Source organism: Peromyscus californicus, unplaced genomic scaffold, assembly GCF_007827085.1.
Source record: "Peromyscus californicus insignis strain IS unplaced genomic scaffold, ASM782708v3 Scaffold_8__1_contigs__length_139910024, whole genome shotgun sequence".
Lineage (NCBI taxonomy): Eukaryota > Metazoa > Chordata > Mammalia > Rodentia > Cricetidae > Peromyscus > Peromyscus californicus.
In genome coordinates, this window is record NW_026294606.1 from 96,689,746 (window position 1) to 96,706,197 (window position 16,452).

General features: G+C 44.7%; 1 protein-coding gene across 1 annotated transcript in view; it reads right to left on the minus strand.

Annotated features, from left to right (window-relative positions):
• The window catches only part of Vat1l (vesicle amine transport 1 like), a 164,141-nt gene extending 160,966 nt beyond the window's left edge, over positions 1-3,175 (minus strand). The window contains exon 1 of the mRNA XM_052728074.1: positions 2,827-3,175. Coding sequence (XP_052584034.1) covers positions 2,827-3,053 — 227 coding nt within the window. The 5' untranslated portion in view covers positions 3,054-3,175. The remainder of the gene's footprint in view (positions 1-2,826) is intronic.
• Between the last annotated feature and the right edge of the window lie 13,277 nt (positions 3,176-16,452).

Here is a 16,452-nt window from a genome sequence, read left to right on the forward strand (position 1 = left end):
TCACATCTCCTGTGGTATTTCTGAGGGTCACAAAATGGAACAAATGGGAACGTGTTGAAGCCCTGAGGACACACAAATATACATCCTCACTACTGTTTGTGTGACACTTTTGACAAATCACGCAATGTCCCCAATGCCCAATTTGTTCTGTAAGAAAAATGCCTGTCTAACCAATCAGTGAATTAGAGGGTAAATGAAATAAAATACTCCTTTCTTCCTGCTTTTTCTTATCCACTTTTATAATTATAGACTCGCCAACTTGAGCCCTTGTCCCAGGTCTGAGTAATACTAGTTCAGATGCGCTATGCTTTGTTTCCAAGCAAAAAGAACATCCTATTTGATGATAAAAAGGTTTCCATTAAAAACAGAAAGCAGATAAAAGGGGGACCTTCAGCCACAAGGCCTCAGTTGATTCATAAAAACATGGGATGAGTCATGTTGCCTCTCAAGGCAGAAACTTATAATCAATGGGCCTCTTTGGCTAGCCAATCCCAGCCCAGCGGAGGATGACAGACCCAGCAGGCCATTTCCACAAGCTATTCCAATGCGGCCTTGCAAACTGATTAATTCTGCTTCTCACTTGGTGAAAGGAAAAAATCAATCTGAAGCTCTTTGCCATACTATATTCCTAGTACAGACCAGGTCTGTGTGGCTTTCTGAATAAGCAGGGCTTTTGTAGTAGTGTGTATGTGTGTGTGTGTGTGTGTGTGTGTGTGTGTGTGTGTGTGTGTGCGCGCATTTGTGTATGTGTGTGTGTGTACATACGTGCAAATGTGCATGTGTTCATACGTGTGTGTGTGTGTGTGTGTGTGTGTGTGCGTGTGTGTACACATGTGTGCGGCTGCATTCAAGAGCAGGTCTGTATGTCAGTTTCTGAAAATCACCTCCTCATTTTCATCTTGAGTTACTTCAAAATGTCCCTGCTCCTGCAGGCATTTTCTTGTTGTTAGCACAGGGCTACTGAATGCAGAAGCTGGGGAACACAGACTTACTCACACTGCAGCTAAAGCTCTTTTCTTGAAATTGTGGCCCCAACAGTTATTCTCTGAATATATCTTTGAATCCTAGATCTCAATCTTCAGTGTGAATGAAAGTTCATAAATCACACACGCACACACACACACACACACACACACACACACACACACACACACTTGTATATAAATGTGTGTCCATAGGTGCATAATATTTTGATGAGGTCATTAAGGAAGGGGAGTTATTCATACATGGTTTTAATTATACTAGGTAGATGGTCTTCCATCAACGAGTATAGAAAAATGATGACTCCACAACCCTCCTCCAGTCTACCCCCTCAATCCATTCACCCATCACCACTTACTTAGAATATGCACTGTGCCAACTCTGTTGGATGCTGGTGGTTTATCGGTGAAGGGGGCAGGTAATACCTCTGCCTGCTGGGATCAATCACCTTGGCCTCCTAAGAGTTAATGAAAAGAACTGCACCAGATCCCCAGATTGGCCAGAAGCTTCTCTTAGCCTGAATTCCTCTCCTCACCTGAGAAACCTCCAAAGTGTTTAAAGTCAAGCAGGACCAAGATCATATATGAAGAGCTAACCATGGACCATTGCTTGCTGCTCCCACCAGCTGCCTCCCAATCTGGCAAATAAAGCCCACCTGCTGTCAAGGTGGTGCAGGGGCCAAAGGGAGCTCTGTGCATTTTTCTTACCCTTAGATCAAGTTGCAGATCCTGGCTTTCTTTCCGGATCTGTCCTAGGGAGGTTTGAGTCAGCTGCTATTTCTATGAAGTAGGGACATCAGGGGCTTAGGAAATCCATCCAACAACCCTTGTAAGAATCATGGTTACTACAGAACACTGAGCCTAGTGAGCGGCTCCCCACTCCACTTGACTTCAGGGGCATGGCGGTTTGTGCCCCCAAGCAGAGAACAGCTTTCACACACACTGCGGGGAATCCCAGCTGGCCTAGGCACGTCTCCCCACGAAGAATGGGAATAGAGGGTCTCTTAGAGTGTGGGCTCCTTCTGAGAGCAGCTCAGGAGTTCCTGAAGAACACGATCTGGTTTTCCCAGCTACCCGGAAAGGCAGAAGATGCAGTGGGGGAGAGAGGGTAGGATACATCCCTGGCCTCACCTTTCACCTAGCTTAGGTTGGGTGATTTAACTCTCTTGATTCTCAGATCCTGTCTTCATGTAAGTCCGGGGAAAGAAATGCACAAGGGGTGGGGGTGGGAGAACCCAGTCCTGCACCCTGTCCTCAGCCCCATCTGAATGCAAAGGTGAAAAGAGAGATCGAGTGTCAAGGACCAGCCAGGTCACTTACTGGCAGCTGAGTGATCTTGGCAGATCACTCATTCCCTCTGAGGCTCCCTTTTCTCACCTCTAAAGCTGGGCACCTGGCTTACTGGGGCTCAGGAAGTAGTAAATGGGATCGCATATGTAAAACTCCAAAAACGGCACCGGGAACAGTACGAATACAGCAATTGCTATTTTTCAAACCACGTAAACGATCAGTTCCCACCCTTACATCCTTCCCAGTGTTGCAGCTGAGTTGTCCTACAAGAGGGGCACGACGCAATCTTCCAGACTTCAAGTCCTGGGAACCACTATCCTTCCTGTCACCCTACATCTGCTGTGGGGAGAAGGGCCACCTCTGAGCATCCTCCCCAGGCTCCACTGGCTTGGGCTGGGAGTGGGGGAGCTCTGAGAACCAAGTATGGGTGTAGAGTGGGCGCCTGCTGCTGTGGGTACTAGGTACCTGGGCAGCATCCCCAACCTAGTCTCTCCCACCCACTCCCGGAGCGCCCAGCACGCAAAAGAGAAAAACCAGAAAGTCGTGGATACTGGACCAGGCTTTGACGCGGATCTTGAGCTCGCCGTCCTGTGGCTCCGGCATGGCCTTTCTGGAGAGCCTCAGCTTGTTGAGCCCGCCGAAGCCGGCCAGCACCACAGCGCGCATCTCCTGGGCATCCCCGAGGCGGTGGGAGCCGTCGCCGCCCTCAGCAGGCTCCTTGCTGGTCTCCTTTTCGATCATCTGCTCCGTCTCCTCCGCCTTCTCTACGCCTTCCTTGGCCATGTCGCGCGAGGGGTCGCGGGGCGCACAGGCAGCGGCTATGAGGAGGGTCGGGGCTTCTCTCCCGCGGGCTCCTCCTGTTGAATGTGGGATGCTCTTCAGTGCAATGGCTGCAACCTCTGCGAGCGGAGCCGCGGTCCACCGCCTCCGCCGTAATCCTCAGAGGAGCCGCGCCCTCGCGCCCCACCTCCCTCACGCCCTCACATTTCCTCCTGCTTCAAATTAAACCTCAAGTCCAGCTTTTGTGCGGATCCCAAATCAGGCTTTTGGTCGCAACATTCAAAACGGATTTTCTCCAAGACTCTTGAATAAAACACACCAGGAGCGGCTGCCTGGACACCCCAACCCCGGGCGTGGGCTCAATACTTGGGTATATACGGCACAGACTCTGGCGCCTTGAAATGGACAGAGATGAATGTCTGGGCCTGGAGGATGCTGCCGCGAGACAAGGTTGCCTCCTCTCCCGCGGGTAGGCAGGGGTGGGCGGGACAGCCGGGAAATTGGGCTGTTTACCATCTGCTGGCTCTGAGTGGAACCGCAGGGAGGTGCGGGAAGTTAGAGATCCCTCCCAACCAGGGCTCTGAAGGGCCAGGTCCAGTCTTTTCCCTCTGGACCCCGTGTCATGCGAGATGCTCTTCCTGGGCTTCTCCTGAGGCTTCCTTCTGACAGTTAGTTCCTAGGACCTATGCTTTTTTTGAGCAAAGATGCTCCAGAAAAATTCGGTCCCAAAACAGAGCTGGTTCTTGCTGGGATCTCTAGAAGAATAAGAACCTCCTGGACAACACACACACACACACACACACACACACACACACACACACACACACACACACACACGGTTCCTGCTGGGATCTCCAGAAGAAAAAGAAAATCCTGGACAACACACACACACACACACACACACACACACACACACACACACACACACACACACACACACAGAGTCTTTTGTTTTGAAAGTTTATAGAAAAACGTGTACTTTCTCCAGCAGGTTGTGGCGACATGTCTGCATAGTCCCAGCACTCACGAAATTGAGGTAGGAGAGAAACCCTGTCTCAGTGAGCCTAAAGGAGTAAGCATTAATTCCGGGCAACCGAGGTGCAACGTCTTTAATTCCAGCACCTGGGAGGTAGAGACAAGATGGGTCTCTGTGAGTCTAAGGGTAGCCTGGTCTACATAGTGAGCAGACTGGCCAGGGCTACATAGTGAGACCCTGTCTCAAAAAATAAAAAATAGCAAAAACTATAGATGCAATCCGAGCATGTCTATCACATAATAAATTCTAACTCTTAAAAAAAAGTTCATTTGTGCTGTCTTAAAAGATGATATAGGAGTTGCCCTGTGCAGTTTAAGGAAAGAGATACAATTTCTCATCAGGTGCACGTTTCAGTTCAGGTAAATCCTACCTTTGAGATCTCAAGTGATATTTACTCTTCCTGAGTCCCAACACCCGTATCCACTGTCCTAGTTAGGGTTCCTGTTGCTGTGATGAAACACCATGATCAAAGCGACTTGGAAGAAAGGAGTTTATTTCAGCATATACTTCCAGGTAACAATCCATCTCTGAGGAAAGAAAGAGCAGGAACTCCAACAGGGCAGGAACCTGGAGGCAGGGGCTGATGTAGAGGACTTGGAAGACTATTGCTTATTGACTCCATCCTCTAGGCTGACTCAGCCTGCTTTTTTTTTTTTTTAAGAACTCAGGAATACCAGCCCAGGGATGGTACCATTCACAGTGGGCTGGAACCTCCCCTGTCAATCATTAATTTAGAGAATGCCTTATAGCCATATTTTATGGCGATATTTTCTCAACTGAGGTTCTCTACTTTCAGGTAACACTAGTTCATGTCAAGGTGACATAAAACTACCCAGCACATCCACAGAATGGGTGCATTCCATTTGTATTCTACATGGTGTAAAGTGCTATGGTGGCTTAGCTCAGTGATTGTGAGGCTGTCTGTCTCAGTGAGTGAGACTGGTGGGGCAATGTTCATAGGAACATGGCAGAATGATACTATAACCATCTCTCCTCATTCCATCCTTTCTGTGCCTCTCTGTTTTCAAACTTTGGCCTTTACCTGGAAAAAGTCATTACGTCATCCCCATCTTAACTCAGAACTCTACACCTGCTGTGCCCTTGAACTTGGATGTTCAGCCTGCCACCTTCATCAGGGTTAATTCCTTACCTACTCTCATTCAGAGCATCAATTTTTATCAAAGTTCACTAACTCCCAGGCGGGGTTCTTCACTGTAAAAATGCATGTCAGTTTGTAAGTATAATATGATTTATTTAGCAATGTCTCATTCCTTAGCCCAACTTAAACTTCAGGTGGATAGGAGCTGTGCTACTTTTAACCAACCTTTTTTTCCTAGGTGTAGCTCATGATGGGTCCATAAACAAACATGTTCGTTGGATGAACGATTTAGCCAATGGAAGCAGATGCTTCTGTGGAATCCCGGAAGATGGAACTATGAACTCATCCTATGAGGTTGGAGGCATTCTCAGGGAGGAGGGGACATGTAAGCCAGTTCTGCAGACCAAGAAGATTTCAGGCCCACTGAAGCACATCCAAAGGTGACAGGTAAAGGCAATCTTCAGATAATGCTCATCTGTCCGGTGAGCTGTAGTCCTTGCAGAGGAGCTGAAGGAAGCAACATTTGAGGCTGGTCTTTGAAACATGGTTTTTTGTTTTGTTTTGAATGACCATTTCCACCTTACAGAAAGCTTCAGATACAAAAATGAGGGACCAGGATTACCAGAACTGCATTTTGGGGTAATAATGTTGGCGATAAGTGGGCTGTGGGTGAGATGATAGAGTCCCTGGAAGCATGGTGATCAGTTGGAGATGAGAGCATGGGCAATGGGAGATGATGCAAAGGACAGGGGTTTCTGCGGAGGCAATGGCTATGTGTGGGAGGGAGAGGGCAGACGGAGGCAGAACAGAAGGTCCCCTTTAGTGAACTGAAGTTTGTCATAAACCCAATTAAGAACCCTGATCATATTGTGAGATAGAGTCTTATAGGCTGGATTCAATCCTGGAACAAGAATTGGAACAAGTGCCCATGGTTTATTTTGGAGGCAATCCCAGGAAGCTTTGGTTATAAATTAGGAAAGTGAGACAGTAAAATGATAGAAGCCAATACAGGATGCCTTTAAGAGCAGATTACCACTGTGGGTGAGTGGGGTTAAAACCATAGGAGACCTTTGGGATGCACTGTGGATGAAATACATCCCAGAGTTGTGTCATCCAAGAAGCAGGGAAATTGTTATTTACTCACTACACTCTGCATATGACTGGCCAAGAGCTGATCCTGGAAGTGTTTGCTCTATCCTGTCCTAGGTATCTAGGCAGAAAGAATACCAGGTTGAGAACTTGAGCTGCTCTCCATGGGATGCAGTCATTTTACACATGGAGAAGTGAGTAGAGGTTGCTTCAGTGTAAATAGCATTGCGATATATGATGTTGTGTTGGCTGTCTACTGTTCTAGACATTGCATAATAAAATCTGATTCTCAGAATAACCTCATGAGGTAAGAATGAATGTTTCCACCTTACAGAAAGAAAATTGAGTCTCAAATGACTCAGCATATGGAACACCTCAGTTCTTTTGAATAAGATTAAAAAAAAAAAACTGACTCCAGGTTCCTGCTCTTAGCATTTCCCATGTGTGTTTGTTGAACTGGGTATAATCAGTTATGCCTCTGATTAACATTACTCAATGGAATTGTTAAATGTGTCTGCTTCTTTCTTGGACTTCTAATATCTCTATTTCACCAAGGCTCTTTGTGTTGTTTCTAAGCATTTTCTTTTGGCCCAAAGGAAGTAAATCTACGCTGTAGTTCACAGATTGCATATTTAGGAGATGGTGTTTGTCTTATACAGTGTGTTAAGTGGAAGATAATTATTCCCTACAAGTGAGTCTTCTGGCTGTTAAAAAACCCCAGATTGTAACTGGTAGACAGCTGATATTCACAACAACCAAGAAGGGATACACCACACTTTGAGCTACTTGGAGAAGAATACTGTCCTTTGAGTCCCATATAACAATTTAAGTAAGCATTTGTAACATGGTTCCTCTCTAGTATAATATGGTGGAAGCTATGCTGGCTGGCATAACTCCACATAAACAATAAGTCAGCTTTTATTTGGTGTAAATGGGTTATTCCAGGTATTCTCACTGCGCTTCCCTTGAGAAGTACCTTCCCATAAAGGGCAATGTCAAACACTGACATTGTACCACTGCAGGCATGATGAGGTATTGCAGCTCAGCTCTAGACTGTTAATGGCTCTCAGAAAAGAGCACATGTGCTCCTGAGTGAGTGTGTATGCAAGTGCATGCATGCATGCACGCAGGTGAGTGTATGTGTGTAGGGGGCAGGGAGGAGAGAGATAGAAAGAGGGAGAGAAGGAGGGAGAGAAGGGAGGAGGGAAGGAAAGGGGAGAGATTTTTTTCTTTTCTTTCTTTCTTTTTTTGGTTTTTCGAGACAGGGTTTCTCTGTGTAGCTTTGGATCCTGTCCTGGAACTCACTCTGTAGACCAGGCTGGCCTCGAACTCAGAGATCCACCTGCCTCTGAATCCTGAGTGCTGGGATTAAAGGCGTGTGTCACTGTGCCCAGTGAGAATTTGAGTAAAGAGGAACAGAATGTCAGGTGAAGTCTAACAGTCTAGTCTAAGTGATATATATTGATTTAGGTTGGGTTGCCCAGAAGCAAACTTTTCTTAATCCAGAAAGTAAAAAGATATAGGAAATAATATTGAAACAATATTAATATTAGCTTATAAATGGTTATCTAAATAATTTGAAATGGCTCAGCAAGATTCTAGAAATACACCCCTTATATGATGATCCGTGCATCCAGATGCACTCTTTAACCAGGTTTGGTCCACTGCATCATCTTCAGTCCTGTTAGAATAACTGGTTATGCGTAAATCACAATCGTTACTCTTCAGGATACTCTTGTGCCTTAGGAACTACTATTCCTATTTTACAGAGGAAAGATTTGCAAAAAGCTGAAGAGCTTTCCCAAGATCATTTCCTCATGGGAGCCATGTCACTTTGAAACATGACATCTTAACCATTATTTGATAATATATATGGTTTTATGTTATTCCATCTTTCTAACTTTTTGAGGATTTATTTATTTTCTAGGCACCCGTGGGTGTGCCTGGGTGTATTTGTGCACCACCTGTCCATATACAGGAGCCCATGGAGGTCAGCAGAGAGCATCAGAGTCCCTAGATCTGGAGTGACAGGCACTTATGAGCTACTATGTGGGTTCTGTACAAGAGGAGCAAGCGCTCTTACCCACTGAACCATCATCCCTCCAGCCCCTACATATCTTTATTCTTAAGGACACTACTTACCTCCAATGAGCCACATCTCGTCTAGTTTAGTCACATCCTCTTGCAAAGGAGGTTGGGGGGGGTGTATAGTGTTCTGTCAGTGAAGTGACAGAATCCCTGAAGAAAGTAGGAGTTCAGTTATTAGTGATAAGGGGAGAGACAATATTGGGAGTAATAGTAGGACACTAATAGATGACACTATGGGATGGTGGATGGATGGTATGGGGAATAAAGGGAATTCCCAGGTTCCTTTGTCAAAGTACAACATCACTTAAATAACTCTGGCCCCTGAGACTTGAGGCTATTTTCCCAAAAATTCCTCCAAAACATGTTTTCTTTTAAAAAAAGATTATATATATATATATATATATATATATATATGTGTGTGTGTGTGTGTGTGTGTGTGTGTGTGTGCGCGCACGCACACATGGCCATGTGTATGTAGCTGTCCACAGAGACCAGAAGGTGTAAATCCCCTGGAGCTGGAGTTCCACGGGCTTCTGAGCTGTCTGAGGTGGGTGATGGGAACTGAACTCTGATCTCTTGAAAGAGCAGCAAGCACTTTTAACTGCTAAGCCATCTCTCCAGCCCTAAAAATACATTTTTGTCCTATTTCATGTTTTTATCTCCATAGAATTCAATTGCAGTTTAATGACAGAAACTAATAGGAAAACTCTGTCCTTTTTTCATAACTTGGAGGTGCTAGCCCTAAGAAGAGCATTTTAGGTCTGTATTTGCCAGATCACAAATTATTAAAATTGGGATCGTTTTACCTGCTCTTTCTTTCTCTTTTATTCACAAGCAGCTATTGTCTATGGAGAGATGATTTTTATTGATTGTTTTGCATTGCCTGGTAAACATGGCTGGCCAAGTGTGGAGGAGAATATACCACACGGGACCAGGTGAGGAAATTTAAATGAAGCAGTTTATGGTTTTGTAACTTCATTCATGCTACGAGATGATTTCTGAGTGATTTCTTTTATCCCCTTCTGCATATTTTGGTGGGGTTTCCCCTCGTATGAGGCTGTGTGATTTCCTCTATGAATTATCACACAGTAATGCTGTCTGCTCCTTCCAAATGCTACGTAGAGATGTGTTTCCCCAAAGCACTTTGGTATAGATCATTGTGAATAATGGCAACTGAACAGGGATGTAAAATACAGGTTTAGAAGCAAATAAAACCTTGACTTCTCAGATAGGGTCCAGTAGAAACCAGATCTGGGGATTCTTCCCTGCATGCATCCTTCCTTCCCTCCTTCCCTCCCTCCCTCCTTCCTTCCTTCCTTCCTCTCTTCCTTCCCCCCTTCCTTTTCTCCCTCCCTCCTCCTTTCTCCCCTCTTCCCGCTTCTTCTTCCCAGTACACTATACACCAGGGTGAACTAGCACTGCGGCTACCTTGGCTCTCTTATTTCCCTGACAGATCTGGTTTGAGCTGAGCCAGGGTTTTTTTTTTTTTTCCCAGAGTGCTGTTTCTGTTATTATTTTATTGGCCAGTATCCAGTTTGTTGGCTTTTTCTCAGAGTCATGACCGTGTGAAGCTGTAAGATCTGGATGCAGCAGAGAATGTGAGAAAGGCACACTTGGCCTTTTCTTTTCTGAGGGTAAATGGCTTAATTTCCAGGAGAGGAGAAACATTCTTCAGGGACAGGAATCCTACCCATTGCCTCTTAGCAAGTACCTCCTCTTCACAGAACTTACATAAAGTAAGTGGGCAAGAAATATTACTCAACCATCTGTCACTCATTTATCCATCCACCAGTCCAGTCACAGAGTCTCTAAATTCTTAATATGTACTGAGCAAAGCCACCGTGTAACCATGACCAAGTTCCTTAACTTTTCTGAAGGAAAAAATTGGGGGAATTCATATATTGTATTTTCATGGGAGGGTGTTTTGCCTGTATGTATGTATGTGCACCATGTGCATGTTTCATGCTTACAGAAGTCAGAAAATAGCATTGGATCCCCTGGAACCAGAGTTATGGATGATTGTGAACCACAATGTGGGCTCTGGGGATCGAATGTGGGTCCTCTGAGCACTCTGCAAGTGCTCCTAACAATTGAACCATATCCCTTGACCTTTCAATCTTTCTTTTTAAAAATCTATTTGTGTATGTGGGTGAGGGTGTGTGTACATGTTGCATGCAGGTGCAGGTACATGTGTGTGTATATGGAGGTCAGAGGTCAATGTATGATGTCTTCCTCACTCACTATTCTTTTTTTTTTGACAGTGTTGCTCATTGAACATAGACCTAGAATGGCTGGCCAGTAAACTCCAGGTATCTGTCTGTCTTCTTCCCAAGTGCTGGAGTTACAGATAAAGGTACCTGAATTGTGGTGTTCTGAACTTTACCAACTGAGCCAGCTCCCCAATGCAAGATTCTTGATCTGTATTGTTCCATTTCCTAATTTGTAAAATATAGGTATTGATCACTTACTTTGATCCCAGACACTGTTCACATCCCAGTGTTCCCAATTCCAAACTGTGTGAATTTTGGGCTCTGAGAGGTTAGCACAGTTCGTATGTGAAATGAGAATCAGAAAACTAATTTGCAGGCATGTAAAAAACTGCATGGGATACATGACAAACCCTGAGTATCATTTCTCACATACAGTAGTTGATTAAGGCATAATAACTACTTTTCTACTTGCTTCATGAAGGCCTGATGCCTTCCTTGTAGGCAATGGACATATAAACCACATGCTGTGCTGCTCCAAGGATGCAGGGCCAAGATAAACAGAGGGAAAGCTCCTAGTTCCTAGAGTTGATCAGGCTGTCCATTCCAGACCTGGCTTCATTTACCTCTTCCTAACTGTGTAACCACTGCTGAAGTTCCTTATGCTTTCTCTCTCTGTGTCTCTGTTTCTGTGTGTCTGTCTGTCTCTGTCTCTGTCTCTCTCTCTCTGTGTATGTGTGTGTGTGTGTGTGTGTGTGTGTGTTTATTGCTTAACTTTCAAAATGTGTATATTGATCATGCTGTCTTCAAAGATTTGTGGGGAAATTTAAAGGAAGCAATCCAAATCGATGTCTGTGCTTGGAAAAAGCATGCCTTACTTGAAACTCCCTTTACTATGTCACTTAGTATTTTAACCACTGTTTAACTGAGAAAGGTTAGGGCTCCAAGCTAGCCTTTTCTAAAGTCCACTGAGTGGTACATTGGTCTCTTAGGATACTGATGGATGCAGAGTTAAAGGGGATTCTATAGTCAAATTAACTGGGGACACAGGGGTCAAGTGCAGTTAGGCAGCTGTCTTTAATCCAGATTTAGATCCTAGTGTAGCACGATTCTTGAACCTCCACATGGAGCTATGGAATAGAGCTTCATCCAAGCATACTTGACTTCCAGGCCTTTTCCAGTGAAGTTCACAAGGGTGACAATCTCAGGGTGTCATGGAGAGAAGGCTGCTGTGGACAAATCAATCCATAATTACTTCTGAGTATTTGCCCAGCATCAGATACCATGGAAGGGCAGCAAGAAAATGTCCTGACCTTGCCCTCAAATTTCTGAGAGGCTTATTAAGAGAAAACAGAGCCAAAGAGTTCTGAGAACACTTCAATCTAAATTTGGAACCACGATGCATGTGAATCAAATGAAATGGCTCTTGTGTGGGGTGCAGTAGGGAGTGGAAGGGACTGAGATAAACAGGAGTGTGGAAGGCATTCTGAAGGGGAGAACTATCAACTCAGCCTTGACTCACTATATTAGTTGATTTTTCTCTTGCTTGACAGATACCAAAAGGAAAGTATTTTAGAGGAAGAATTTGTTACGACTTACGACTTCAGAGTTTCCAACCTTCTGTTTGCTGGCTCCTTTGTTTCCAGGCTGTAGACAGATAGAATATCTTGGTGGAACAGAGCTGCTCAACATCATGACCTAGAAACACAGGCAGGAAGGACAAGTTACTCTTTGGTGACCCATTCCTGGTATCCCACTTACTTACTCTAGCAAAGCCCCACCTCCCAAACTTTCCACTGCCTCCTCAGATAGCACCGCCAGCTGGGACAAAGCCTTCAACCCATGAGCCTGTGGAGACATTTTGTATTTAAACTCTAACAGCCATGATTGCCAGGTAAGGATGTGAGCTCAGGATTGCCAGATCTTTTAGACATTCACAAGAATTGAGTAGTCTGGATTTTTTTATGCAAAATATACCAAATTTATAAAATCCTTATGAATATAACATTGGATGAACACAGTGTTTCTGTAAGTCAAATTTAGCCTACATGGCTTCACTTTGCAATCTTTGGTCTTTGCCAATCATTCTCAGGTGGGATAAATTTGTTCCTTGGGTCATTTGCCAAGGCCTGGGTACATGTTTGTCACAACTGGCATTACAGGCAACTAAGGGATAGAGGCTGCTAACTACCTTTGTCAATAGAAAATAATTAGTACATCCATGATGTTAACAGTGCTCACTCTAAGCCACAGGTTCAGATGTTGGGAATGTGTGACTCTGTGGTTTTTGTCCTCCTGCCTGTGTGACTTTGGAAATGTTCTTGTTCTAGTTGGTAAAAGAAGATATTTGTGCTAATTGATGCTCCAGGGACTTTCCAGCCTAGGGCCTGAGGTCATATCAGTCCTCATACTGGCAGTGACCTGGCACAAAGGCTCTCTGCAGAAATGCCCTTGATGGGAAATGATAGCTATGGATACGCCAACACAGGCTAGGAGTGTTCCCAACCTGGAATACTGTCTGTCCTTTGGATGAGTTCCGAAGCTCCTTTCAATTCTATCTCACTCAAGGCACTTGAAAAATTTGAAGCTGATGTTGCAAGGCTCCTAAATCATCCTGTACAATTTTGTTTTTAGAGACGGTTCATATTTTCAGAGAGGAAAAGAAATCAAAGGACATACTCTAATTTAATATGCCACTGCCCTTCTGAATAGAGACAGCCTTTCAGATGTGGACTTTGAGTCTCGTCATTGTGTGTGCCTGTGTACCAAGGGCCTTCATGAGCAAAGTTATTATTTGATCTTCAGGATTTAATTCAATTGTGCCCACAGGGGTAGTGAGGCAGACTGTTAAATGAGGTACATGGAGGAAGGGTAATGCCAGGCCAGGAGCGGCAGGGATGGACAGAAGGCACATGATGCAGCTTGCAGGCTCCCATGCTGACACACAGCTCACTGCTGAGCATGCTCATCCCCAGGCAGCCTGAGTCACTCTGACTGTTGTCTTAGTCTGGGATTATAGAACAACATACGTTGAGTGGGCTTATTTTATAAATAAGAAAGATCATGGTTCTGCAGGCTGGAAATCTAAGATGAAACTGGCAGCAGATTGGATGTTTGTGGAAGGCCTCTTCTGATTCTTAGCAGGGGTCTTCTAGCTTCATCCTTCCATGGTAGAAGGATGGAGGGGGCTGTTGTGTGTACCGCTGATAAGGATACTGAACTAATTCCATTTGTATTGCTCTAGTAAAACATTCTGACCAAAACTAACCTGGGGGAGACAAATTTTATTTGGCTTACAATTCCAGGTCACAGTCCATCACAGAGGAGAAATCAAGGCATGAACTCAAAGCCACTAGTTACATCACATCCACAGTCAAGAGAAGAATGAATAAAATGGACACATGGATGCCTTTCAGCTGTTTCTGCTCAGCTGGCACTCTTGAATGATGAAATGGTGCTGCAGATGTTCAGGGTCGATCTTCCCACCCCAAATAATAATCAAGACCTGTCCCTCAAAGACATGCCCACTGATCAACCCCATCTAGACAGTTCCTCAACTGAGGAAATTTTCAGGTCAGTCTAGGTTGTGACTAGTTGTCAATAAGAAGCTAGTCATCACAGATTACTGTGGGATGGTCTGTATGTCAAATGTGTTGCTGATTGGTCAATGAATAAATCACTGATTGGTCAGTGGCCAGGCAGGAAGCATAGGCGGGACTAACAGAGGAGAATGGAGAGAACAGGAAGCTGGGTGGAAGAGACACTGCCAGCCGCCATCAGGACAAGGAAGATGTAAAGTACCAGTAAGCCACAAGCCACGTGGCAAGGTATAGATTAATAAAAATGGATTAATTTAAGCTGTAAGAACAGTTAACAAGAAGCCTGCCATGGCCATACAGTTTGTAATCAATATAAGTCTCTATGTTTACTTGATCGGGTTTGAGCGGCTTGGGACTGGCGGGTGAGAGAGATTTGTCCTGACTGTGGGTCAGGCAGGAAAACTCTAGCTACAACAGATAGTAACCCCACTCATGAGGATCCCTTAGTCACCTCCCCAAAGACTCACCCACCAATACAATCACCTCAGGGATGAGCTTTTCAATACATAAACTTAAATATTCAGTCTTCTGTATTACCCTTCTAACTGGGATATATTTATTGGGAGGAAAAGCTGCTAGAGAAGAGACAGGGTTGCTCTTTCAGGATTTCTGGATACTGACCCCACCAGCCTTCCAAGAATAGGCTTTAGGAATGCTAAGTTTCCTTCAGAGTCCCAGTCTGTCTATAGCATTTGATTTAACAGCAGTGTGCCGATTGCTATGACAAGCTCTTGGTGGTAGTGCAAACCTGAGAGTTCAAGAGTCATAGCAAAGCAAACCCCTGCCCCAGATAAAAAATTCTATTTGCTCTCCCACTCCGTCCCTCCCCCAGCTCGACCATCCTGTTCCCTCATGCTCTTATCCCCCATCTCCTATCCTCTATTGCCTCCCATCCCCAGTTTACTCATGGAGATCTCATCTATATCCCTTTCCCACGGCAATTTATGCATCCCTCTTAGGGTCCTCCTTGTTTCTTAGCTTCTTTGGAGCTATGGGTTGTAGTTTGATTGTCCTTTGCTTTACCTCTAGTATCCACTTATAAGTGAGTATATACTGTGTCTTTCTGAGTCTGGGTTACCTCACCCAAGATGATATTTTCTAGTTCCATCCATTTGCCTGCAAATTCATGATGTTGTTGGTTTTTACAGCCGAGTAATACTCCATTGTGTATATGTACCACATTTTCTTTATCCATTCTTCGGTTGAGAGGCATCTAGGTTGTGTCCAGGTTCTGGCTATTACAAATAATGGTGCTATGAACATAGTTGAATAAGTGTCCTTGGATATGATTCAGCATCCCTTGGGTATATGCCCAAGAGTGGTATCATTGGGTCTTGAGGTAGATTGATACCCAATTTTCTGAGAAACCACCACACTGGTTTCCAAAATAACTGCACAAGTTTGCACTCCCACCAATAGTGGAGGGGTGTTCCCCTTGTTCCACATCCTCTCCAACAAGTGGGAGAACAATGAAAGAGATATCTTGGTAGAGGGAGATATTATCGGGTAAGGGAGAAACTTGGAGCTAGGGAAATTCCCAGGAATCCATAAGGATGACCCCAGACTAGACTACCAGCAATAGCGGTAAGGGTACCTGAACTGGCCTACCCTGGTAATCAGATTGGTGAATACCCTAACTGTGATCATAGAGCCTTCATGCAGTAACTGATGGAAGCAGATGCAGAGATCCACAGCCAAGCACCAGGCCAAGCTCCAGGAATCCAATTGAAGAGATGGAAGAGGGATTATATGAGCAAGGGGGATCAAGATCATGATGGGGAAATCTACAGAGACAACTGAACCAAGCTCAAAAGAACTCACAAACTTTAGACCAACAGCTATGAAACCTGCATAGGACTGGACTAGACCCTCTGCATACAGAGACAGTTGTATAGTTGGGTCTGTTTGAGGGGTCTCTGGCAGTGTGATCAGGATCTATCCCTGGTGCATGAGCTGATTTTCTAGATCCTATTACCTATGGTGGTACACCTTGCTCACCCTTGATGCATCGGGGAGGAGGCTTGGTCTTGCCTCCACCAAATGTACCAGGCTTAGCTTTCCCCTCATGGGAGAACTTACCCTGTTGGAGGAGGGGATGAGTAGTGGATCAGGGGGATGGTGAGAGGGGAGTAGGAGCAAGAATGACAGGGGGATCTGTGGTTGGTAGTAAATTTAAAAAAAAAAAGAATAAGTACTTTAAAATGCTTACAGTAACTTGGTAGAGTCTAATAAAATAATTAAATTTGTACTTGCTCCTGTAGATGAGAGTTAATGCATCAAACAT